General features: G+C 44.7%; 1 protein-coding gene across 8 annotated transcripts in view; it reads right to left on the reverse strand.

Moving 5' to 3' along the window:
• The window catches only part of SLC39A11 (solute carrier family 39 member 11), a 463,694-nt gene that overhangs the window by 280,157 nt on the left and 156,354 nt on the right, over positions 1–27,183 (reverse strand). For 5 of the 8 annotated variants that reach the window (XM_058428502.1, XM_058428503.1, XM_058428501.1 and 2 more), the window contains one exon: positions 26,886–27,030. In XM_058428502.1, coding sequence (XP_058284485.1) covers positions 26,886–27,030 — 145 coding nt within the window. The remainder of the gene's footprint in view (positions 1–26,885; positions 27,031–27,183) is intronic. The other 3 variants (XM_032176498.2, XM_032176499.2, XM_032176500.2) reach the window with 1 other exon arrangement.

The raw sequence follows: 27,183 nt of genomic DNA on the forward strand, positions 1-27,183 counted from the left end.
CCCTTATAACACCTACACCCCATACACACACACACAATTCCCACTCCCTTATAACACCTACACCCCATACACACACGCACACTTCCCACCCCCTTACAACACCTACACCCCCTACATACACTTCCCACCCCCCTACAACTACACCCCATACACACACTTTCCACCCCCTTACAACACCTACACCCCATACACACATGCACACTTCCCACCCCCTCTACAACACCTACACCCCATACACACATGCATACGTCTCACCCCCTTATCTGTTGTTTCTTTCTCCTTAGCAGTCAACACCATCTAACGCATTATGTATTTTGCTCATTTAGAACTCATTCTCTGTCTCCTCCACTGGAATGTCAGCTTTCTATGAGATGGGGCTTTCATTTTTTGTTCTTATTCTTGGGTTGGTTTGTTTGGTTAGTTGGTTGATAGGTTGGCTACTACAGTAATGTGCAGTGCCTAGAATGTGCCAGGAAGCACACAATTTGGTAACTGCATGAAATGAATGAAAAAGTAAGAACACAAGCCCAGCATCTTGCTCCTTCCCATGACCTGGCTTAACAAACCATAGGACTATGCTTCACGAGAACCTGTTGCTGATGCTGGACTTAGGGTCAGGATTTAGAGAGTGTGACACCACAGGTGAGAGTTCTTCCGTGGGGGGATCAACTGGTGATATTGAATCAGAAGACAGTGAGGGCAAGGAAAGTGAACAGGACTAGTAGGGTGAACACTTGTCATAGAAAGACTATTATATTTCCTAAAAAATGAAAACAGCTACAACTTAAAACATGCCTCATGTTTTAAGCAGATCAGAGTGGAGAGGAGAAAAAGAAAAAGAAAAGTAAAGAATAATTATAGTATGAAGAATGCATGACATCTGTGCCTTCTCCCAAGAGACTGGGCCTAAGGAAGAGCCTGAGGACATTCTATGAAATGCTGAAATCATATGCAGAATTTTGCGGGGATATGCATATTGCTGGAATAAAGATCCATAACTTTCACCAGCTTCTCAAAATAGCCCCTGATCAAAATGTTAGAGGAATGCTAACTTATACAAGAATGTCCTCTCTAATTCCTTTTATTTCCACTTATATCCATTTATTAAGCGCCTATTACCATATCTCACCAAATTCTAAGGCACCAACAATTCCAAGACACGGTATTATTTTATGCAGCATGTCAGTTCCGCTATGACACGCCATTGGTTGTAAGGCAAATACTAATTTCAGAGATGCTAAAAACGCAAAACAATGTGAGGTTGAGAAGCTACAAATAACAGTATATGTCAAGATCTATTGCTAGTCCCTTTACATATGTTATCTGAGTCCTAGTGTGAAAAATGTCATTATTCAATTATAATTACAAATGAAAACAAAGCTAGAATTCCAAGGTGAGTTCCAACCTAGGTCTGTCTGAAAGCCTCCACACCAGCACACCACCTCCCAGCAAAGCTATGGCTCCCACATCGGCAGACCTTATAACCAAGTACAGAACAAGAACCTCTAAACAATCAAGCTACAGACAGGTAATGAGAGTTGGGTATCAAATGATCACAGAAGCACCCAGCTTGTATCTGAAGCAATCCTTCAAACAAACTTCCAAATGTCCCGAGGAGAGTCTCACATTTATTATTCTAAGGAGCCTCTGCTGTTTCATCTACTTTATAGCTCTCTCTCACTTCAATCAACAACTACTTAAGTGGAAGTTAATGATCCAGAACATATAGTGCTTTGTGTTGAAAGGGGAACTTAGGAACAAAAGGTGCATGATTCCTTGTCAATGTTAAAACACATCCCTATTATCAAAGGATTGACGAAAGCAGGTCCTGGAAGGTTGGGTGAGATGTGTGCATAAGCACATGTGTGCACACGCTAGAGGGTGGGAAGAAAGAGGCCTTGAGGAATAAAAATAACCATTTCACTGGATATCTTCACAAACAGGATATGCTGTCACTTCCCTAAGGAGCTTTTAAGGAGCTCAATGAGTAGAACTACTGCCAGGAGAGAACCAGAAAGAAATCACTCCAAGAAAACACTAAACCCCCGTCAGGCATGGTGGCTCATGCCTATAATCCTAGCACTTTGGGAGGCTGAGGTGGCCAGATCACTTGAGGTCAGGAGTTTGAGACCAGTCTGGCCAACATGGCAAAACCTCATATCTATTAAAAATACAAAAATCAGCCAGGTGTGGTGGTGCACACCTGTAGTCCCCGCTACTCGGGAGGCTGAGGCATGAGAATTGCTTGAACCCGGGAAGCGGAGGTTGCAGTGAGCAGAGAGTGCACCACCAGCCTGGGTGATAGAGCAGGACTCCTTCTCAAAAAAAAAAAAAAAAAAAAAAAAACACAGAAAATACAAAACCCCCTCCCCCCACACTCTCCCCAATTTTGCTTTGTATGGTGATTTGGGTGTGATTTTATCTCATCAGTCAGCTCTTTCCTGTCATTTTCTGTCTAACACTGAACAAGCCTAGCAGTAGATTGTAATAGCTGTTTACAATTACTCAATCCTCCCCTTTGCTGTAAGACTTATACATCCCTGCACAATGTCATACACTGTGTGGGGCTATGGACCATGCTGCCCCATGGTCAGGGTTGGACATGTGAGTTGCATGGGCCAATAGGACCCAGTGGATGTGAAGCTCACTACATCCAAGCAGGAGTTTTAAGGAGTATCATAAACAGGTATGGCCAATGCGGGCTAGCCTGGAGTCTCAGAATTACAGTGCATATGAAGCCGAACCATAGCCTGCAGCCTGCATATATACAAAGAGCCACTGAGATGCGGGGTTACATGCTGCTCCACCAAAGCTGATAATACAAAAATTTAGTACCAGAAGTGGGATATGCCATAACAAATAAAATACAAGGCATAAGCTTTGGAGCTGGGCAGTGAAAGGTATGGAAACTCTCACCACAGGATAGAGAAATAGTGACCCATTATCCAGCAGTAACACATTTAGTAAAACTGCCCCGTGATCATTTCGAAGGCAGGCGTTGCAATGAACGAATGTGTAGCTTTAGGTGACAAGGTCACAAAACAGAACATTGCTAGTGGGATTTGGTTACTATTAGGTCCATTTGACGAAGTACTACAATAAAGAGATGAGCTCAGAAAAGAGTTAGCTGGTTTTCCAACAGGATTGAGGTGGGAAAAAAAGAAAATTAGGAAATTTGGGACTTAACAATTGCAAGATATAATGATTTCTCATCTCCTATAAATAAAGAAAAAAAAATGGGCCGGACGCAGTGGCTCATGCCTATAATCCCAACACTCTGGGAGGCTGAGGCAGGCTGATCTTTTGAGCCCAGGAGTTTGAGACCAGCCTAAACGATATGGCGAAGACTTGTCGCTGCAACAAATTTTTAAAAATTAGCCAGGCACAGTGGTGCGTGCCTGCAATCCCAGCTACTAGGAAAGCTGAGGTGAGAGGATCACTTGAGCCTGGGCTACCAAGGCTTCAGTGAGCTGAGATGGCACCACTGCACTCCAGCATGAGTGACAGAGTGAGACCCTGTCTCAAAAAAAAAAAAAAAAAAAAAAAATTTTTTTAAGGAAAGACGATTAAGACCTAGCCTCAGGACACAGTCAAAACTAAGGGCACCTTAAAGTCTCTAAATGAATTAAGACACCCCCACCTTGCCCTACCCTAACCCTAGTAAATCCTTTTAGTTGACCAAATTGCTACAGGAAAAGTGATTAGTGGCATGGTCTCACAGAAACCTGATAAGCTCAAAGTGGCCTGTAATTAAATCCAGAAGGAGAGATATGTCTGGTAAACAGTTACCTCAAAAGAGGTGTGGGTGTGGCTACTGGCCCAGGGAGTAACTAAAATCAAATGGAAATAAAAATTGATCATTGTTTAGCATGAATGATATCCCCAAAAGAGACACCAGCCTGGTCTAAAAGAGACTGTGACCACAGGGCACCTAAAACAACTTTTGGCACCCCAAATTGCTATAGGCAGGAAGTAGCCTGAGAAAGCTGCCAAGTCCCCAGTGAAGATACATTCTCTAATACGTTTTCAGGCGTGTCCAAAGAGGATGATCAAAAAGGAAAAATCTCCCAGAAGGAGAAGTCAAGAGCCAGAGAGAGGCCAGGCGCGGTAGCTCACACCTGTAATCCCAGCACCTTGGGAGGCCAAGGCGGGTGGATCACGAGGTCAGGAGTTCGACACCAGCCTGGCCAATACAGTGAAACCCCGTCTCTACTACAAATACAAAAATTAGCCAGGCATGGTGGCGTGCGCCTGTAGTTCCAGCTGCTTGGGAGGCTGAGGCTGGAGAAACACTTGAACCCGGGAGTCGGAGGTTGCAGTGAGCTGAAATTGTGCCACTGCACTCCAGCCTGGGTGACAGAGCGAGACTCCATCTCAAAAAAAAACCATAGAGAACAATGGATTTGAGAGCTTCTCATTTGAGGAGAATTCCCTATCCCAAGGCAGGTGGGCCTCTCATGCTGTCCAGTGGAATTTCAGGATGGCCATGTAGATGCGCTTCTTTCTCTTTTGAAATACAAGTGCTCACTAGGGTTGGCCTATTCCTGTTATTCCACAATGGACATGTGGACCAGGTCACTTATTTTGGTTCACAGCTCTCTAGATCAACAGCAACTAAATCTAGACCTGCTGATAGAATCTCATGAGATCCTGAAATTCACACCTGATTCCATGATTACATGCGAATTTTTAGGTATCTTCCATGAGTCAGAAAAGAATTTATGTTGTATGTAAATATACAAAATGATATATAAGATGATTATTTATGACCAGGAGGGAAGACTGTAGCAGACTGTACTATACAGTCATCCCTTGGTATCCATAGGGCTACCTCCTCCCTCCCACAGATACCAAGATCTGCTGATCAAGTCCCTTGAGCCAGCTCTTCCTATCTGTGTGTTCCTCACCACGGATGCAGAAGGCCTACTCTATTCACAATTACTCATGTCTCCCTTCCCTTAGTAGATGTTTATGTCCCCACCTGGAATTGCAGGACCTGCCTATTGGCCAAGCATACTTCCCTGCACAATATCAGACTTTGCCATATGATTTGTTAAGCAACCGAATGTGAATGGATGTGAACACTCCACATCCAAGCAGAATTCTTCAAGGACATCACGAGTTTCCACCAATTCTCTAATTCTTCCCCTCCACCATGACATTACACATGGCCATAGGGGCTGCTGTTTCAGCCTGGAATCCAGAAGGAGAAAACAATGCAACAGAGATACAGCCAACCTGCAGCCTGAATGTTATCTGGAAGCAAAATAAACCTTCATGATGGTAAACCACTGAGATTTGAGGCTTCCTTGCTATGAGGCAAAGCTGACTTAAATGGCCTGTTCCACACAGACAAATGAAATCAATGCTTAAACTCTTAGCAATACACAATCTAATGCAAGGAATATGCCTAGGGTCCCATGTGAGCCCTCAGGCTTTTAAATCCTCATCTTTCCTGGGAAGGAGACATAGAGCTCGATTGGTTCCATATAAATGCTTCTTCAACTTTTGAGTAAATTCCATCATCTTTGTGAACCATCTAACAGTGAAAGTTATTAACAATGAAATTTAAAAAAATCAGATCATCATTTCCTTTTAACCAGCCATGCTTTGAATGACAAATATGTAGAGAGTGAGTTTGTTCTCATCTCTTTTCTCACTGCATTCTTACTGTAGCCTCTCACCTAACCTTGTTGGCTCCAGAGACCAAAAGAAAGTCAGCTAAAGCCACAAAGGCCAAATGGACATGAGAATATGTCCAAAAACGCAGTATCAGGGATTGCGTTTGCCTTGTGAAGTCCTTTTTGCCCCTCAGGGAAAAACAACTAGAGGCTCCTCTGACTTTGGAATAATTGCTTTGAATGTTTTAGGGGAAGAAATTTGTTCTGGGGATGTTGCTGTTATTGCTAAAATGATGTCCATCCAGAAAAATATAAGATTGCCTTCGTTTTTAAACTTGATTGTAAACCAGCCCTGAAAAGCCTTCTAAGAGACTTTCTTAAGTCTTTTGAATAATGCCATCATTCCAAGTTGACCATTTCCAGGGAGCCCAATCTCGTTTGCCAGGTGAGTTCTGCCATGTTTGTTCACATATCAGCTTTATTACGTTTTAATTAGTTGTTATTTTTGACCCCAAAAAGGGATTCCTGAGCACCTCAGAATGGAGCTCACAGGCACTGGTAGGCCTTAGTGGCTCTTTTTGCTCCTGACCCCAGGGGGACACCTGGGGATCAAGCTGAGGTGAGAAGCAGACTGAAAGTCTTCTGTTCACAGATAAATGCCCCACGTGACCTTGCATGGGAATGACTGAATGAAAGAGACCACTACCCTGATTTGAACAGCACCAGACACAGAGCTGTGAAAGAAAATGCCTCTTAACAGATGACAACGTCCGGTTGTCCAGTCCTGGATTTGTTTTATTTATTTATCGAGACAGAGTCTCACTCTGTCACCCAGGCTGGAGTGCAGTGGTGTGATCTTAGCTCACAGCAACCTCCACCTACTGGGTGCAAGCAGTTCTCCTGCCTCAGCCTCCCGAGTAGCTGGGACTACAGGCGCACACCACCATGCCCAGCTAATTTTTATTTTTATTTTTGTAGAGATAAAAAAAAATGGGGTTTCGTCATGTTGGCCAGGCTGGTCTTGAACTCCTACTCTCAAGTGATCCACGCACCTCGGCCTCCCAAAGTGCTGGGATTACAGGCATAAGTCACTGCGCCCAGTCCCAGCCCTGGATTTGAACCAGTGTTCAATGAAGCATTTCCAAGCCTGTTGTTGTGCATTTAGGTATATGCAATTCAACACATATTCTAAAAAGGACCTTGCCAATGTTCAATAGAATGGAAGGCAAGCCCACGAGTTTCAGAAACATTGATGCTGCTTTAAAACAAAAAACCCCTGGTGATTATAAGGCTTACCTGGAGTATCTCAAATATTTCAGTAGCGAAAGTTCAAAGACAAGGACCAGCAGGAATGCCAATTCCCTGTTGCAATCACGCTTCCCCATCCATAAGCATGTTATTAGTGTGTGCTTCCAGTACATAATTACCCTTCATTTTCCCATAGGATTTCAGGAAAAAAGAGCACAGGGCTCAGATGGTCTGTGAAATCAATAGGTGATTTCATCTCTTACGTGCAAAAATAATCAGTTCTATTGAGAAGGAATGTATACGCACACACGCACACACATACACACACACACTACACACACACACTGGAAAGCCCACATTCAACAGTCAAGGTCACACACACAGGAAATATCCACGAAAAGGGAACATTTGTAGTATCATCCTGAGCCATATACCACAGTCCAAAGTACATGGGTTAATAAAGGAAGCAACCATCTCATTCTCAATATGGCTGAATTTGATGTGCTCAAATAACACTCACTGCTCCAAAAAAAAATGATAAAATTCCTACAAAGAGGAGGATCCCAGGCCTAATGATTGGGTTCTTTTCCAGATGACTGTAACCACCCTCTGGAGACTATAAAAGAAAACAGGTATCCAAAATAGCAGGATGACTATTTGTAATTACTGTGTAATTGTTGGTTTTACATGTCTCTCTCTTCCTGGGCTTAGTGAAGGCAGAGACCAAGTTCACTAATTGGATGCAGCCAAGAAGAGTGGTTGGCTCCATGAAGTATGAATGAACAAATGAACTAATGAAAAAAAGAATATGAAAGTTCTGTACCAAAGAAAGAGGAAAGAAAACCATGAATCCTGGTAGCACCAAGCCTGATTCTATCCCACCTGCCAGCAAACAAGAAAACAAAGGGACCATCAGGAATTCTTCATTTAGTCCAAGCTCTGAAAAGAGAAAATAATTCCAAAATGTCATATTAAGAGGGTAAGGAAGACATGAGAATTTGAATGGAAGAAAACAGAGCAGTGGGTGGGAAAAAGTGGAGACTGAAATCTTACAACCAGGAAGTGTAGGCTGTGGCTTTGAAGGAAAAAAAAAATTGAATGTCCAGGTTCCCAGGGCCCTGATAGTTGATTCTCTCCTTCACTCTCCTGCTCTGAATCTATGCCAATAGAATCTCACAGCCTGAACCTCCCTGGCCGTACCTCAAGTATTAGCGCAAGATTGAAAAGGCTTCTAGATAGAGGTGACACAAACAAAGGCAAGTGCGTGCCTCTGGTAACCGAGCAAGATTTCATCACCAAGGATCTTTGGACCCTGACAAAACCACAGGTAGGCTTCATTCATTTCACTCAGTCAACAGACATGCCCTGGGCACCTGCTACACGCCAGGCACTGCACTGGGCCAGTCCAGAAGCACTAGGAAGTTGAATGTTAAATGCCTGTGAACCCACATAGGTGGGCTTTGCTGGCGAGAGGGTCTCCAGCAGCAATCTGTAGCCAAGGGCGATGGCCAGGTGCAGAGCAAACCCACAGAGCCTCCCAGTGCACACTGCAAAGGTACCCCTTCCTCTACACAGACCCAGCCTGGCCCCAGGCTGTCTACTCCACAGCAGAATCTCAGCTGGAATTCAAACTCCTTGGGTCCAGTGTCCTTGCGAGAGACCCATCCTGCCCTACCCTATCTGCTCCCTTGTGGACAGCCCTCTAGCGAGCGTCAGAAGTGTCTGGGGCATTTCTGCCCCATGCACACATTGACGAGGGGGTACTACAGGCACTTAGGGGCTGCGGACCAGCAGTGCTCAGCTTGCTGCAATATACAAGACATGGCTACCCCATAAAGAACTGGCCCGCCCCAAATGCCAATAACCCAATAGTGTGTGGTTTTTATCAGGTGCTCAGGTAGTCTCCTTTCCACAAAACAGTCAAGGTCAATGTGCTAAGGATGACAGGCCAGGGGTCATCATGGTAAGAGCCCAAATAAGGAAGGAGTGAGCAGCCACTTCAGGGAGTCTAGACAGACATCACTGCAACCTTCGAAGATCTGCTACCCAATTGTTAGCCAACAATTCTATTTAATTAAAAAATTCCCAAATATTGAAACTTCACATTTTAAGATTAAGGCTGCATCTTTTTTTTCTTAAAGGGAGAAAAATAGGAATCAAGGCCCTTTGACAGTCATAGCAGATGACTCCCTTCCCCTCCAGACTTCTCCACTGGTGCCCCGGGGGTCTTGCTACTCTTGGAAACTGTGGATTTAACTTTTGTTAAGCACTCTATAGAATAAAGAAAAGAACTGCCAATTGGTTCAAAGACACTATGCTTAGAAAACAGGACACATCGCTGTGTTTAATGTATGGTACTGAAGAGTTTCCTCTAGGGAAAGACAATGTGTTTGTCTGCCTCAATGTACCCAGGGAAAAGCAACACTGAAATGTCCCTGACTTTGCAAAGATATTAAATGGGGATCCAAAGTGGAGGCAGGAAAAACAGAGCTTCTGTAGCCCTTTCCTAGAAATCTCCTGACTTTTAAAATACAGGTTCTGAGTTGAAATGTCCTGTTCTGCAGGTTGAAATATGCGATCAAAACCTGCTTTGTGTAGCCCTCTGCATACAGCATTTTAAACAAGCTTCTGGAGCCCCATTACTCCCTCATAGCAGGCCAGCAGAGAAGCCAGGGCAGCTCATTAGTTCTGGGAGAGCTGTTTCAATTACATTCCAGTTGTGGCCCTTCCTGTTCCCTTGCTTTGTTGTTAAACATTCCACCCACAAATGCTTTCCTCCACTGGCCCAGTCCTATAAATTGGTGAGCTACAGGGGCTGCTTAATCCCATAACTAGCAAAGACGGGCTCTGAAGTCTTGGTCAGATAATAGGATCCTGTCAGATACCAGTACAGAGTCTCTACCCTCATCCTACTGTTCTTGTCCAGCCTGAGACAGGTCTATGGCAGCAAAGGGAAGAGCAGCATCATTAAGAATCCTCAAGTTGAGTAGTACTGGAACATAAGGTCCTGAGGAAAAGAAAATTAAGATGGCAAATCTTTATTCCCTGGCTGAGACACACAGAAGCAGCGACTACAGTTTGACACTAAGTGGTTAATAACTCTAATCAAGCAGGCTGGATGAGGGGCTGAAGGATTGTCAGTGAGGCACTGAGAAGGGTGGCTTCAAGGAGAAGCTTGTGCTCCATAATAAATCTCATGGAAGCATCTAGACTGGTCACTTCCATCCTGAATGTATGGAGGGGCCCTAACAACAGACCAGTGGCTGAGTTTATTTAGCACTGTAGGCTAATGGGCTTCCACTGTGCAAAGCCAACCTAAACCAAGCCTAGAGAAGAACTTCACCCAGATCTCATTTTCCAAAGAGAGGGAAGGACCCCAGGGTGGAATCCACCCACATGGGTCTCCATACAAAGAAAGAAGACAGGGCCCCAGAAGAGCTCTTCCAATTCCTGGTACCAACCACCCAGGAAATGCTGCACTGCGGCTGCACATGGCAGCCCTGGGCCCAAGAGAGCCTGAGAGAATTCTTCAAGGAGCTGCTCATGCTTAGAAGTGAGAGAGAGGCTGGGGGACTTCACTCCAGCCTTGGATAGAATGGAAGAGGGGCAGATCACCTGAAACAGAAGACAAAGAGGAGTACAGGCCCTTCGCAGCAGAGAGCTACAAAGCAGTGAGTGAGAGAGACCAAGAGAAATGGAGACAGCAAGAAAAAAGACAAGATGAGATGAAACCAAACAGGAAGAGACGCCTTGTTAACCAAGTCGAGAAGTACTGGTGGACTGCAGAAGCGAGAGGAAAAGGTTACCATGGCAACACCTTGCAGAAAGCGTAGGCTGTGTAGCTGAGTAAGCCCAGCCAAGAGAGCCGCAGCCGCCGATGGCCTCACCTGCTGCTGCATCTGTTCACCTGTGGGACTGTGCCTCGAAGGCTATGCCCAAGCTCCCACTCCCCATCTCCAAGATCTCAGCCCAGAACCCGCTCTCCATTCATCCACTGCCCCAGACTTTAGCGTCACATGATCCCTTCCCAAATGTGCCAGATAGACAGAGGAGGCTGCGGAGCCATGGGCTCAGCTGCAAGGCCCCCTCCCCAGGTGTCCTTGTTCTTGGTTCAAGGTTGAGGAATCTTGGAGCGTGACGAGATTCTTAGCAAGTTACTCAACCCAAACTTTCACACTGCAGAACAAGCCTCTGTATAACTTCCCTGACCACTGGTCACCACAACTCTGCTTGAATCCTTTCAGTGACAGGCAGCTCAGCCCACTGCATGAGTCAAATGCTTATGACTTCAGCTTTCATTCTCTGATCTAAGATCTTGCTCTACAACTCGGTAGAGGCAAGGGGGAAGATGAACAAAGTCCACTGTGACTAGTGAACCATGAGCCATGCTCCTACCATATGCTGTGACTCAACCCCCAACCCCACGCCCTGCTCTCACCACAGACATGCACGTCTTGTACACCTCTCACTGCAATTCTCTATAATTCATCACATCGATTTTATAGCATATTCTTCCTTAACCTCACATTTGTGCCTACTTCTTTAGGGATTTATCTTTCCTCTTCTACCTGAAGAACAACCTGTTCTATTATTATTATTATTATTATACTTTAAGTTCTGGGTTACATGTGCAGAACGTGCAGTTTTGTTACATAGGTATACACATGCCATGGTAGTTTGCTGCACCCATCAACCCGTCACCTACATTAGGTATTTCTCCTAATGTTATCCCTCCCCTATCCCCCTCCCCCCACAGGCCCTGGTGTGTGATGTTCCCCTCCCTGTTTCTATGAAACAACCTGTTCTTTTGGTATGGATTCCTCCATATCCCTGATTCAGAGAGTGTCTGGACCCAAATGTGCTCAATGACTCAATGAGAATCCACACCTGAACCAAAACATTCTCCAAAGTTTCCAATATGGGCATCAAAATCTCCACGGTCTGGGCCAAAAAATTCCTACATCCAGGCTCCATGAGCTCTTTGGCTATTTTTACTGTTGTCCAGACAGAATAACAACTAACATTCATTGAGAGCATACAATACACTAGGTACTATTCTAAGCATTTTACATGTATTCACTTAGCCTATCTTCCCAAAACTCCAACGTCTGGCAGCCACTAAGGAGTTGAGTCAGAATTCAAACCCAGTAAGTCTGACTCCAGAACCTATTCTCTGAACTCCAAATCTATACCATTTCTATATTGTGACATCTTTCAGGACAGTGGTGGCTTTTCAAATATGCATACCGTTCATCTACCGAAAACCTACAGATAACATCATACTCAATGTGAAACACTCAATAATTTTCCCCTAACATCAGAAATCAGGCAAGACTGTCTGCTCTTACTCCTCCCTTCAACATTATACTGCAAGTCTTAGCCAGTGCAATCAGGTAAGAAAATGAAATTAATAGCATACAGATTGAAAAGAGGACATAAAACTGTCACTATTCACAGACATGACATAGAACATTCCAAGGAATCTACCAAAAAAACTCTTAGAACCAATAAATGAGTCTAGTGAGGTTGGAGGATACAGGGCTGGCACATACGAAGTCAATTATATTTCTATGTACTAGCAATGAGCAATTAGAAATTTAAAATACAGTATCATTTACAATAGTACCATAAAATACTTAGAGGTATAAATCTAACCAAATGTGTAGAGTATGTATGATGAAGGCCACAAAACACTGATAAAGGAAATCAAAGACTTTGGAGAATATACCATGTTCATAAAATGGAAAACTCTATATTTATTAAGATGTCAATTTTCTCCAAATTGGTTTATGGATTCAGTGCAACCCCAGTCAAAATCCCATTGGGATTTGTTTTTTTGAGATGGAGTATTGCTTTGTCGCCCAAGCCAGAGTGCAGGGGTGCGATCTCCGCTCACTGCAGCCTCTGCCTCCCGGGTTCAAGCAATTATCTAGCCTCAGCCTCCTAAGTAGCTGGGATTACAGGCATGCACCACCACACCCGGCTAAGTTTTGAATTTTTAGTAAAGATGGGGTTTCACCATGTTGGCTAGGCTGGTCTCGAACTCCTGACCTCAAGCGATCCACCCACCTCAGCCTCCCAAAGTGCTAGGATTACAGGCGTGAGCCACCGTGCCTGGTGCCATTAGGATTTTTTGTAGATATTGGCAAGCTGATTCTAAAATGTGAAAGAAGAAAGGATAGGGACAAAAACCAATGAATCAGAATGAAGGGTCCAAAAACAGAACCAAACAAATATGGCTGATGAACTTTCTAGAAAAGCAAAAGGATAATTCAATGGAGAAAATACAGTCTTTTCAATAAATGCTGCTGGGACAATTTAACATCCATAAGAAAAAAAAACTCAACCTTGAACTCTACCTGACACCATATTTTTTTAAAACTTCAAATAGATAGTAGACTTAAATGTAAAACATAAAACTTTTAGAAAAAAAAAATAGAAAACCTTTGCAAACTTGGGTTATGCAAAAACTTCTTAGACACAACACCCAAAGCACAATTCATAAAACAAAAGAAAAAAAAGAAAAACTGATAAATTGGCAGTTCATCAAAATTAAAAACTTTCGATCTCCAAAGGTGCTGTTAAGAAGAGGGAAAGGCAAGCCAGGGACTGGGAGAAAAAGAAATACAAATCACATATCTGACAAAGGTCCTCTATGCAGAATACAGAAAAAGAACTCTCAGGGCCGGGCGCAGTGGCTCACACCTGTAATTCCAGCTCTTTGGGAGGCTGAGGCAGGTGGATCACCTGAGGTCAGGAGTTCAAGACCAGCCTGACCAATATGGTGAAACCCCATCTCTACTAGAAATACAAAAATTAGCCAGGCAGGGTGGCGTGTGCCTGTAGTCCCAGCTACTCGGGTGGCTGAGGCATGAGAATTGCTTGAACCCGGGAGGCGGAGGTTGCTGTGAGCTGAGATTGTGCCACTGCACTCCAGCCTGGGTGACAGAGCAACACTCCATCTCAAAAAAAAAAAAAAACCTCTCAAAACTCTACCATAATTAAACAAATGGATTAAAAAATAAGCAAAAGATTTTGACACCAAAGAAGATGTACAGATGGCAAATGAGCACATGAAAAGATGCTCAACATCATTAGTCATTAGGGAAATACAAATGACAGTCACGAGAGACCACTACTACACTCATTAGAATGGCTCAAGTTTTAAAAACAAAACAAAACCAAAACTGACGAGGCCAAGGGCTAATGAGGGTGCAGAGCAACTAGAACTCTGCTGGGACTGAAAAATGGCTTATCCTCTTTAGAAAACGGTTTGGAGGTTTCCTATCACATGATCCAGCCATCTCACTCCCAGGTATTTACCCAGGAGAAATGTAAACATATGTTTACACAAAAGCCTGTATGCAAATATTGATAGACGTTTCATTCATAATTGCTGAAAAATCAGGAAACAACACAAATGTCCTTCAACTGGTGAAAGTAAACAAATTGTGTTGTATCCACACGATGGAATACTACTCAGCCTTAAAAAGGAACACACTGTTGATACTTGCAACATAATGAAATTCTCTGAAATGCATGATGCCAAGTGGAAAGAAGTTAGATCCAAAAGGCTACATACTGTATGAGTCCATTTAGGTGACATTCTGGAAGAGGCAAAAATATAGGGGCAGAGAACAGCTCAGAGGTCACCAGAGGTTAAACAAAAGGGAAACGGATGGGTTGGGGGTAGGGTTTGACTACAAGGGGCCAAGAGGCAGCTCAAGGGAATTTGCGGAGGTGATGTAACTCTCCTATGGTGATGGTTACACAAATCTGTGCATTTCTTAAAAACTCATGGAACTGTACTCCAAAAGAATGAGCTTTATGATACATTAATTTAAAAAATAAATTTTTTAAAATATTCATGCCCTTCATCACCTGAGCAATTCTTTTTCAGACAGAGTCTCACTCTGCAGCCCAGGCTGGAGTGCAGTGGTGCGATCTTGGCTCACTGCTACCTCTGCCTCCCGCGTCCCGGTTCAAGCAATTCTCCTCCTCAGCCTCCTGAGTAGCTGGGATTACAGGCACGCGCCACCATGCCCAGCTAATTTTTTTTGTATTTTCGTAGAGACAGGGGTTCACCATGTTGGCCAGGCTGGTCTTGAACTCCTGACCTCGTGATCCACTCGCTGCTCAGACTCCCAAAGTGCTGGGATTACAGGCGTAACCCACTGTGCCTGGTCATCACCTCAGCAATTCTTGAAATGGCCATGAAGGCTGGGCACAGTGGCTCACACCTATAATCCCAGCACTTTGGGAGGCTGAGGCAGGGGGATCGCTTGAGCTAAGGAGTTTGAGACCAGCCTGGTCAACATGGCCAAACCCTGTCCCTACTAAAAAATACAAAAATCAGCTGGGCGTGGTGGTATTCGCCTGTAATCCCAGCTATGCAGGAAACTGAGGCACGGCAATCATTTGAACCCAGGAGGCAGACGCTGTGGTGAGCCGAGATCACACCACTGCATTCCAGCCTGGGTGACAGAGCGAGATGCTGTCTCCAAAACAAGCAAACAAAAAAGAAATGACCAGGGAGCTTGGACTGTCACAATTTGTATTTCATAGGGTTTTTGAGACCAAGTTGCACATTGTGGAGTGTGGCTTATACTAATGAACTAATGAATCCTGGCATCCTTGTTTTTGTGAGACCACAGGGTATAGCTACAGGTTATGGCAGTATCTCATCTGAAAAAAAGTAAAAAAAAAAAAAAAAAAATCCCCCTGGCAATTACCCTGGGAACAAACAGGAGATCCTAGGAAAGGCAATGGAAATTTGGAAGGCAAGTCTTGGCCGGGCCTCACTTTCTTTATCCAAGGTGGTGAAAATGGCCTCTCTCTGGGCAGGCAGGTCTGAACACCTGAGAAAAACCAAACCTCAAACTCTACCTCTAGAGACATGGAATTAAGTAAGAACCTAGCCCTGGAGCCAGACAGGGACGCTCTCTGGAGAACAGTAGTTCCCAACCTTTTTGGCACCAGGGACTGGTTTTATGGAAGATAATTTTTCTACACATAGGAGGTGGGGGGTAGGGGGTGATTTCAGGATGAAACTGTTCTACCTCTGATCATCAGGCATTAGATTCTCATAAGGAAGGCGCAATCTAGATCCCTCACACGCGCAGTTCACAGCAGGGTTCTCGCTCCTGTGAGAATCTAATGCTGCTGTTGATCTGACTGGACTCGGAGCTCAGACAGTAATGCTCACTTGCTCACCACTCACCTCCCACTGCACAGCCCAGTTCCTAACAGGCCACAAACCCATACTGGTCTGCTGCCCAGTGGTTGGGGACCCTTGCGCTAGAGGTTAGCAAGTGCCAGTGGGCTCTGAGGGCTGCCTTTGCCATGGCCAGCTGATATCCTTCTCTCTGTGATTTACTATATTTGCTCATCCTCATACCTTGAATAAAATCTCACTGGCAGTCGGGCACATTGGCTCACACCTGTAATCCCAGCACTTTGGGAGGCTGAGGCGGGTGGGTCGCCTGAGCTCAGGAGCTCAAGACCAGCCTGGCCAACATGGTGAAACCACCCCCCTCCCTGGTGTCTACTAAAAAAAAAGTACAAAAATTAGCTGGGCATGGTAGTGCATGCCTGTAATCCCAGCTACTCGGGAGACTGAGGCAGGAGAATCGCTTGAACCTAGGAGGCAGAGGTTGCAGTGAGCCGAGATTGCGCCACCGCACTCAAGTCTGGGCAACAGAGAGAGAGTCCGTCTAAAAAAAAAAAAAAAATTAAATAAATACATACATAATAAATCTCACTGGCCAGCTGGCCTCAGAAGGGCTGTAAGGCAGTAAAGGCATGATTTGTGCTACAGAGGAGTTAGGAAAGGTGGCCCACTAAGGCCAGCACAGTGGTGGGACCCACTTACATGATTGCTAGTGGTTTATATAGCTTTCATGCTGAACCATACAAAACGGCCTCATATTTGTTTCCCCAGGAGGGCCGAATCTCCTTGAAGGCACGTGTCTCCTGGTTTTATGTGTACGACAGGGCCTTCCCTACTGGAAAGGGCACAACCAATTCACTAAGATTGACGAGCAAACCTCACCGAGGGAGAAACCGCTAGGTGAGCCTGGTCTCCTGGGGGAAAAGAGCAGACACTTCTGGCTCACCACATCTAAGAGCTGTAAGAGACCATCTCACACACTTCTCTCCTCTGCCATCCTCCCGGAATGCCTCTGCCTCCCAGCAAGCTCATGGTGAGTTTGTGTAATCAAGAAGTTGGCAGACAGAGAGAGTGAATTCTGTTTCAGAGACCTAAGCTGGGAGTTGATGGCAAATCCCTGAACATCCAGCTCCAAAACGTTACGACCCTCAAAATCATGTTTCAACTCTGAAAATCATGTTTCCTCGAGACGACTGATTTAGTTTTCAGATATGCAGAGCTATTTTCTTTCTCTGGACCCAGGAGGGAAAATACACCAGAGAGAAGAAAGCAGAACAGAATGCTAGCATATATGCAACCCAGAGAGGAGACGGAGGGTTGAACAGGAAAAAGCAACACAGGTCGAGTGGAGCATACCCCTGATTCCTTTCTTTAGGGAAGTGTTACATGGGCCCCATCCCAAAGGTTAGGGCTGCTCTGTACTCCACACAGGTTCAAAGCCCAGTTCCATATCTTCCTCCTAACCCTTTCCTTCTCGAAGGCTGACTATTCCAGTAACTGCTGTCAATTTCCTCCCAGCTTCACAGGCTCAAACCCAGCCTTCTGTTCCTTATCAGGCTCTTTTAGTAACAGGCAAGAGGTTGACATGGGAGTGAATAAATGGAAAGAACTCATAAAGAGCCCAAGCATTCAAAACCAACATGCCACCCTCTTGCATCCCCAGAAGAAGCTTCTGTAAAAATAACTTCTGCAAAACAAAGCAAAATAATAATATGAAAGATGCACAGGCTGTGTGGCTTCAGGCACAGACTCTTAAATATTCCACTAATAAAAGCCTGGCAGGAATATCCTAATGAAGGCTGGTGCTACCCAAGCCACTTGTCTGTTCTTTCTGTTTCCCTAAAGCACATTAAAAACACATTTTCCAGTTTAATAGACTTACGAGCTGAAATGAATGTGTCAGAACGCTTATAAATATGATAGAACCTGCTAACCAAGCAAATGTTAAATTTTGCACAAGGAGACTGTATCCCTAAGTCCTCAGTAGACACTTAATGAATATTTCAAACAAAGCACCCCGGCAGCTGATCTAAGGGCTCCAGATGAATTAAGTGGACTTTTATTACTGCCAGGACTCGTCCTCTTGCTTCCTCTCATTTTATCCATCTTCCTCCTTTGTACAAGACAAACATGGCGCCTCAGACGAACCAAGCTCCTGAAGTCTGGTCATGGAGTGATCAGAGTATGGGGTTGGTCAATGTATAGTGCTGAATACTGTCCCCCGCCAAAATTCATGTCTAGCCAGAACCTCAGAATATGACCTTACCTAGGCAGGACACGGTGGCTCATGCCTATAATCCCAGCACTTTGGGAGGCCGAGACGGGCGGATCACCTGAGGTCAGGAGTTCGAAACCAACCTGGCCAACATGGTAAAACCCCATCTCTACTAAAAATACAAAAATTAGCTGGGCATGGTGGCGTACACCTGTTTCCAGCTACTCAGGAGGCTGAGGCGGGAGAATCGCTTGAATCCAGGAGGCAGAGGTTGCAGTGAGCAGAGATCGCGCCACTGCATTCTAGCCTGGTGACAGAGTGAGGTTCCATCTCAAAAAAAAAAGAAAAGAAAAGAAAAAGAAAAGAATATGACCTTACCTAGAAATTGGGTCTTTGCAGATGTAATTAGTTAAGAAGCAGTCATAAGGATTAAGTGAGCCCTAAATCCAATGACTGGTGTCTTTATGAGACAAAGGATAGGGAGTTTTGGACATAGACGCACTTCACAGACACACACAGGGAAGAAGGCCACGTCACAATGTGGGCAGAGATTGAATTGATGCAGCTACAAGCCAGGAAATGCTGGGAGCCAAAAGAAGTTAGAGAATTTCCCTAGAATTTTCAGAGAGACTGTGGCCCTGCTGACACCTTGATTTCAGACTTCCGGCCTCCAAAACTGTAAGGGAATACGTTTCTGCTGTTTTAAGCTGCTCTGTGTAGTACAAGAGAACCATCCCTTCTCTGAAGGGACCAGAGTGTTTCAGATTTTTCAGACTTTGGAATATTTGCATTATTTTACCAGCATTATTTACCAGTTGAGCATCCCAAATCTGAAAATGTGAAATCCGAAATGTCCCAAGGAGCATTTCCTTTGAGCATCATGTCAGCGTTCAAAAGGTTTTGGATTTGGGAGCATTTCAGATCTTGGATTTTCAGATTTGAGATGCTCAATATGTACTTTGTTGTGACAGCAACAGGGAACTTACACAGTCAGGAGAGAACTTCTACACATCCAGATGTGTATTGCAATTATTTCCCCAGAAGTTACCTGAGCCGACTGTTTCAGGTGACAGTGGAAGCAGTCATCCCTTTAACGGTGCCATCCCTTTAACTTCATGATAGCATAGACGTACACCTGCCAGCAGTCTTAAAAGATCAGACTTAGAGCCATCTGACTTTTTTTTTTTTTTTTTCTTGAGACGGAGTTTCGCTTTTGTCGCCCAGGCTGGAGTGCAATGGTACGGTCTCAGCTCACTGCAACCTCTACCTCCCAGGTTCAAGTGATTCTCCTGCCTCAGCCTCCCAGGTAGCTGGGATTACAGGCATGTGCCAACACGCTCAGCTAATTTTTGTATTTTTAGTAGAGACGGGGTTTCACCATGTTGGCCAGGCTGGTCTCTAACTCCTGACCTTAGGTGATCCACCCACCTCGGTCTCCCGAAGTGCTGTGATTACAGGCGTGAGCCACCACACCTGGCCCTGACTTTCTTTCTCGATGCACTCTTTGAGTAACTTTTCAACTTCATTCTACTCTTTTTTTATCCTGTATACTCTGCATTCCCAGCCCATGCAGGTATGAGGCTAACGTAAGGAGGCAGCCATGCAGTGAGAGAATCTAGAAGGCAGAAACAAAGAGAACGCCTTTCTCCTGCCACCTGGAATTCCTTGAAGCTAACTACTATCTGTGGAAGACAACTTCTCAAAAAATTGTTCAGCGCAACTATGGCCTGAATCACGACCCCCGCTTCAAATTTCTATGTTGAAGTCCTAACGCCCAGTACCTAAGAATGTAACTGTAAGGGAGATAGGATTTTTAAAGTGTTAATAAGGTTAAAATGAGGTCATTAGAGTGGGCCCTAATCCAATATGACTGATGTCCTTATAAGAAAAGGAGATCGGGACACCAACAGGCACAGAGGAAAGACCACGCTTTGGGAGGCCGAGGTGGGAGGACAGCTGGAGCCCAGGAGTTCAAGACCAGCCTGGGCAACATGGCAAAATGCCATCTCTACAAAAAATACAAAAATTAGCCAGGCGTGGTGGCGCACTCCTGTAGTCCCAGCTACTCCAGGGGCTGAGGTGAGAGGATAGCTTGAGTCCAGGAGGTTGAGTCCACAGTGAGCCATGATCACACCACTGCACTCCAGCCTGGGTGACACAGTGAGATCCCGTCTCGATAAAAAGACAGACCATGTGAAGCCACAGGGAGACGACGGCCAACTACCAGCCAAGGAGAAAGGCCTCAGAAGAAACCGACCAACCTTGCCAACCATTAGTCTTGGACTTCCAGCCTCCAGAACTGTAAAAAAAATAAATTTCTGCAGTTTAAGTCACCCGGTTTGTGGTATTTTGCTACAGCAGCCTTAGCAAACACATGTAAGTGCCAAATTGCCTCTAGCCTCATGCCACAGGAAAATTTGCTCTGAAATTACTGCCTGGCTTAGAAAATCAGGACTGTGTTTTTTTAAAAGGCAGAAGCAGATAAAGTGCTATTTGAGTGTTCCATATTAGACCAAATAGAACACTCTTCAGAAGCAAAAGACTCTATAAAGTGTACCCACCCTGATAATGTTCCCATGAGCTAGGACACTAACAGTCTAATGCTGCCTGCACAGAGCCCTGTCCAAGAAGGTATCCCTGCATTGTTTATTTAATATCCAGATGCGAAAAAGCTTCTGGCAGTTATTATTATTGAGCCCTTTGCCCTCCTGCAAAATAGTTTTCTGTGGCACATTTTAACACTGGTTTGCTTCATTCTATTTATTTATTTATTTATTGAGACAGAGTCTCACTCTGTCGCCCAGGCTGGAGTGCAGTGGCACAATCTCAGCTCACTGCAGCCTCTGCCTCCTGGGTTCAAGTGATTCTCCTGCCTCAGCCTCCCAAGTAGCTGTGATTACAGGCATGTGCCACCACGCCCGGCTAATTTTTGTATTATTTTTGTTTTGTTTTAGTAGAGACAGGGGTTTCACCATGTTGGCCAGGCTGGTCTCGAACTCCTGACCCTCAGGTGATCCACCTGCCTTGGCCTCCCAAAGTGCTGGGATTATAGGTGCATTCTCACACTTTAAATGAAGAAACCCAGGTTACAGGTCTTAGCCCAGAAAGGAGGTAGAAGCCAGGGCCTACCTATTTTTCAGTTCCTAGATAACTCCTCTCAGTTGGGCCAGGACAAGATTTTAAAGTCTCCCCTAACCAAGCAGGTACAGGGAAAAAAATAAATAAATAAAACTCTGATTGCCAAAACCACATGCCAAGAAATTATATCTACATGAACTGTTGTGAAAATATTCTTTCATTTTTAGAGGTGTCACCAATAAAAAGTCAAAATTAATAACATCTCAGAGACTTCCCCAAACACATTATTTTGGAAACGTAGTTATAAACACTCAGAATTTCTCCTAGGAGTTACACCTCACTCTCGATCAAATTTAAGATCACTAAATTTGACTGGGAATATCAGTGACAAAAGGAACACGTCTTTCAGGAAGACATGGAAAATTAGAAGATACAGAAAAAGAAAGGTAATAGGAACCGTGAAGCTGTTTAAATAAGTCCTCTTTGCTTCCCTAGGCTTAGGCTATTCCAAGCAGTTTTAGTGACAAGGAAAATTGGGAGTGGAATGTACGTGGCTGAGCTTATAGCGAGAACCAGCTGCTTCAGAGAAGAGATTGCATCCCACACAGCCTGGCTGCCCTCTCTAAGCCTCACACATTATGTCTAAAAATGCAATCCTCCAAAGGCTAGCCAGTGTGAAAACCCACCTATTGGGTTCACTGTTGAACTAGAGAAACCGTTCCCAGTCAACAGACAAACACATAAGCAGTAGTAAAACATGAAGTCAATGGCCAATACCTCCCTGTTCTTCAGTTCGTCAAATCTTTTTCCAAAGGCACCTAAGGGAGGATGTTTAACAGGGAAAATGGGAGAAAGGGATGATTCCAAATACAAGATCAAAAGAGGACACTGTGATACCTGGAGAAGAGAGAGTGTCTTGAGGTGGAAGAAGGGGATCAAAGAGCACCTGAACTCCATCATGTTCCCGAACAGGACAAGCCCTGAGGTTGTTGATCTGGGGTTGGGCACTTGAGAAGCTTGAGCTAGAAAGGAAAATCATCTCCTGCAAGACCATTTCCACAGGAAGAGTGCCACGCAGCAAATCAGAAGCAGAACCAATAAGGAATTCAAGATTTTAGAGTAGAAAACAAAGACACTTAGCTAATGGCCAGTGACTGCAGTTCTATAATCTATAATCCACTTGACACCAGCTTGGCATCAGTTTCATTTTGCAAAACATGGCTTCGATAATTGCATCAGATCTGCAAGGCTGTGTAGGTAGAATTCTTATTGCCAAGTGAATTTTCCTATAAGAATAGGGCATTAAGAGAAAAATCTGTTTCTTACCTGAGTGTCAGTACGGCTTACGCTTCCCTGACTTGAGTACCCATTCACTTTTTCCCCCAACACTTCAGAAACATTTACAGAAAATGCACAGATGGTACCTCACAACTGAATCATCTCCTGAAGTAAATCCACCTCTTGCTCTACCAGAAAATAATGCCTTCTCCTGGTCTTTCCACAGATACACAAAATGATAGGCAATTCTCCTATGCTAATAGACCAATGAAATTCACCAATAATAATAGTAATGACAAAGTTCACTAGTGAAGAGTATCTATAACTGCATCAGACCAATCTGGTTCAACTTTTATGTAACAAAGCTGTGAGCTGCTTTTCAGTTGCCATGGACCCTCAGGTCATGCAACCTGAGCATGCTCAGATGAACCAAGTGTACAACCACAGAGGGAACCTAAGTGCTGGGACAGAGGAGTGGGACTGAATTAAGAAGCAGACATCACATGACAGGATCCAGGATCCAATCAGATTGAACTCTGGCATCACCCCATGGCAGGATCCAATCAGCTAATGCCTCCTAACATCACCTCACTGCAAGATCCAATCAGATCACACCTCATTACTTATGCTTATAAAACCCAACCCAACCCCTAGCTCAGGGAGACAGATTTGGGCATTCCCTCCTGTCTCCCTGCCAGTTGACTTGACTCCCAGTAAAGCTGTTCTTCTCTCAAAAGCCAGTGCCATGGTATTGGCTTCTGTGTGCATCGGGCAGCAAGCCCATTGATGCTTGGTAACATTTCAACTTCCTCCCCCAGAACATACTGCATATTTAAATGGGGCAATTAACAATTAGTAAGAGAATCAACTGATTCACTTTTAACTACCTTCTCTTTAGCCTACAGAGGATGCTACGAAGAAAAAGAAAAAAACTCAACTTGACAGCTGAGTGGGGACAACTGAGACAGAGAAGCCCAAGATCTTGAACAACACTAGGGGTATGGAGCCATCTGGGGTGGGATGAAATATAACTTATAGTCCCTTGCCTTTCAAACACACACATACACACACACGCACACACACACACACACACACACACACACTTTGCATAAAATGTCAAGAGGCTCGTGAGTCCTTTGGTACTCATGCATGGAGCCCAGATATAAAGAACTTCTGGCCTGATTTCTAGAATTTACTCAACAATATAACTGTCCACAGAGATGTAGATACTAAAATGCTCTGTGCCACATTCTTTGTAATAGCAAAGCATCAGAATTAACCTCATGGGCATCCAGAGAGGGCTAATTAGGTAGCATCATGGCCAATAACAAGAATGGGATGGATCTATGAGCACCCCAGGAAAAAAATACCCCAGGGTACTGTTAAGTGCAAAAACACACAATACAGGACAATGGGTCAGGTGTGATTATATAAACATAATAACTCAGAAAGGATGCATAAGAAACTAGAAATGATGTTTGTGTCTGAGATGGGGGGACTGGACCATAAGGGATTTGAAGGTGGAAGAAAAATTACTTTTAACCGATGTCATTATATTTTTAATTAAAAGAAAGCTAATTGGAGATGGATGGATGGATGAGAGACAGAATGAAAGAAAGAGAGACTGATAGATTTAAAGGAACTTCTTCTGGCCTACCTAAGTCCCAAAATATCCCCAGCCTTGAGAATAGTTGATATCAGAAAACATTGCACACTAAGACATAAATAGGAAAGTATCTCATAAACGCTTTTCCCAGCTCAGGCTGCCGTCACTGCTGCTGCTCCTCAGAGCAGCCGAACTCCTCTCCCAGAGTGTGGCCTTTCTAGCTCTTCCTCTGGCCGAACCAATTATGGGACATTACAACAGCAGCACCAACATTATGTTTTAAAGGCTAATGTTATTCACTAAATACCCATTAAACCAATCTCCTTGCTCCATTTACAGCAAGCTTAAGGGCAAATCCAGATGGTACAAATAATGCATATTCAGGCTCAATCTGCATGAAGCCAGTCATCAAATAGCTATTATCAGTTTTGGAGTCCTCAGGTGCCTGACACCCACAGGTGTGTCCAGGTGAGAAGAACAGCGACCTTTCAAGAGATGGCTGGGAGATCATCTTTGTGCTTCCCCAAGAGCTGCATTTGCCTTTGTAGCTGAACAGCTAGCAACGGTTACAAGGGTTGCTTGGTAACCTGGTAACAGGCTGTGCCTAGTGTTTTTGAGCAGGGGGACTGGATTACATCTCCCTCCCACACACCTCACTCCCCTACCACTTAACTCTGGGTTGGCCAAGAAGACTCAGCAGTCCCCAGAGGCTGTCCTGCAGAGCCAACTCCCCTGACCCTGTCCTGGCTGTGGTTCCATTGGAAAATGTCCATCTAAGGGTTTGCCAATTTTTACTTTTTTTGACTGACAGGCACTGAATTCACTGTACCACCTTCCCCCGACCCCACCAGCCCACGGCCCTGAAGATAGACAAATCGGATAAAGTCTGGCCAATTTTTATATCCTATAGAAGGCTCAGAATCAGGATCATAAGGTCTTCAAAGGGGAACCCAGGAGCCCAGCAGTCATGTTAGTGAAAATAGACAGAAAAGGCCTGTGGCCTTGTGTTCAGAACTCAGCATGAAAAACGACAAGTTTTACTTGAATACAGTGCCCTACTGTGTCACCAGACAGTCCCTGACTATGTTCCAGTAAAAAGAGAAGATGATACCTAAAGCGTTCTGATGGGTATAAGTGACAAGTGTGATTGGAGGCAGGAGGAAGATTTGTCGTTCTAACCCTCTATGATTTAAGCTCACATTGGATGAAATTTTTATTTCCTGGTTCCATCCCACATAGGAAGTGGTGGGCGGCAGTGAGGATTAACCCAAATGGAGAAGACATTTGAGTTCTCCATGAATAATTCATGCAGGACATAATCTGAACACAGATACCAGAGCCCTGGCTGCAGCATAGCTGTAACTTTCGTACATTTGCTCTCTCTAAGGAGTAGAGATCATCTTAGCATAGAGATGGCAAAAAGATTCAATTAAAATGCCAGCATGGAAATGGGAAAGGACTGTTCTCCCTGAAATCAGTCCTGTGAACACAGTGACCGGTCACCAATTTGTTTTTCCTTAACTCACTCAGGAGAGCACTTCACGTAAGTGAGAAGGGGCCCATTCTCCACAGCATCTTGGCATGGTTTTCATCCCCAGGGTCTTGCAGGATTAAATGGGGGAACTTCTTACATAAATCCAAAGGGGAAAAAAAGGCATCCAACTCTCCTCATGCTCATTGGCCCTTAAAGTAGCCAAGTGTCCTTAGTAAACAATGAGGGGCAAGAAGGAGAGGCGTCTGACCCCAAGGTTGGAAAACAATGTATTGCATTCCGTCTTCAATGACTTCTCAAAGGACAAAAGCCCACTCTGCGTCTCTCCCCACTGAGCTTCAGTAACTGCTATCTGATTCCTCTTGAGGGACGCGTTCCCTCTAACCCAGAGAAAAGGCATGACTATGCTGTCAGTGTCTTTAGCTCTTCTGGCTCCAAATTGAATCAGTGAGAGAAACATCCACAGTTGGCTGGGTGCGGTAGCTCATGCCTGTAATTCCAGCACTTTGGGAAGCCAAGGCGGGCAGATCACCTGAAGTCAGGAGTTCAAGACCAGGCTGGCCAAATTGGTGAAACACCATCTCTACTAAAAGTACAAAAAATTAGCCAGGCATGAACCTGTAGTACCAGCTACTTGGGAAGTCGAGGCAGGAGAATCCCTTGAACCTGAAAGGTGGAAGTTGCAGTGGGCCGAGATCACGCCACTGTACTCCAGCCTGAGCGAGATAGCAAGACTCCATCTCGGAAAAAACAAAAAACAAACAAACAAACAAAATCCACAGCAGTCTCCCCAGGTAAATCAAAAAGATGTAAATCACAACAGAAATGAAAAGGAGTATTCAGGGTTCATCGGAGAGGGGGACACTGAGGAACAAATGCTGGTACTCTCTAACCCAAAGCAGCCCCATCACCATCAGAATGACCCCTCTGTCCACCTGTCCAACTTGAAAAGATGATCAAAAGGTACCGTTACATCCTGTAGACTAAGCATGTGGTTTGGACAACAAATGAGAAATCAAGGTGCTGGGCCAGATGCCAGTTTAGCTCCATGCAGTAGTAGGGTGAGTGATTCGGAGGGATAGGACAGTACCTGGCATTTTCTCTCACTATTCATCCTACCACCAGCCCCCATGTCCATATTGCCTGACTCAGCTCAGTGTCTGCAGCAAAGAGCTTGCCTGAAAGAAGCCCAGCTCTACCTATCCGGATGGAAAGTTCACTCTCAGGGAAGAGCAGCACGGGACCCTCAGGATCAGACTTCTTATTCATCAACGTAGAGCCGAAGTTCAATGCCAGAGCCGTCTGGGGGTCTTCTGCTGCACCCTGAAACAAGAAGCGGTAACATCACTAGAGCACCACTACTGTGTTAATTCCCCAGATGCTTCTGGCTCACGGGCGCTGAGGCAACTTGCCAACTTGTGGCAACCACCACAGCTGAGCCAGTCCTCCGGCCAACCCAGTTGCCAGGCCGTGCTG

This window comes from Hylobates moloch, unplaced genomic scaffold, assembly GCF_009828535.3.
Source record: "Hylobates moloch isolate HMO894 unplaced genomic scaffold, HMol_V3 SCAFFOLD_15, whole genome shotgun sequence".
Taxonomy (NCBI): Eukaryota; Metazoa; Chordata; class Mammalia; order Primates; family Hylobatidae; genus Hylobates; species Hylobates moloch.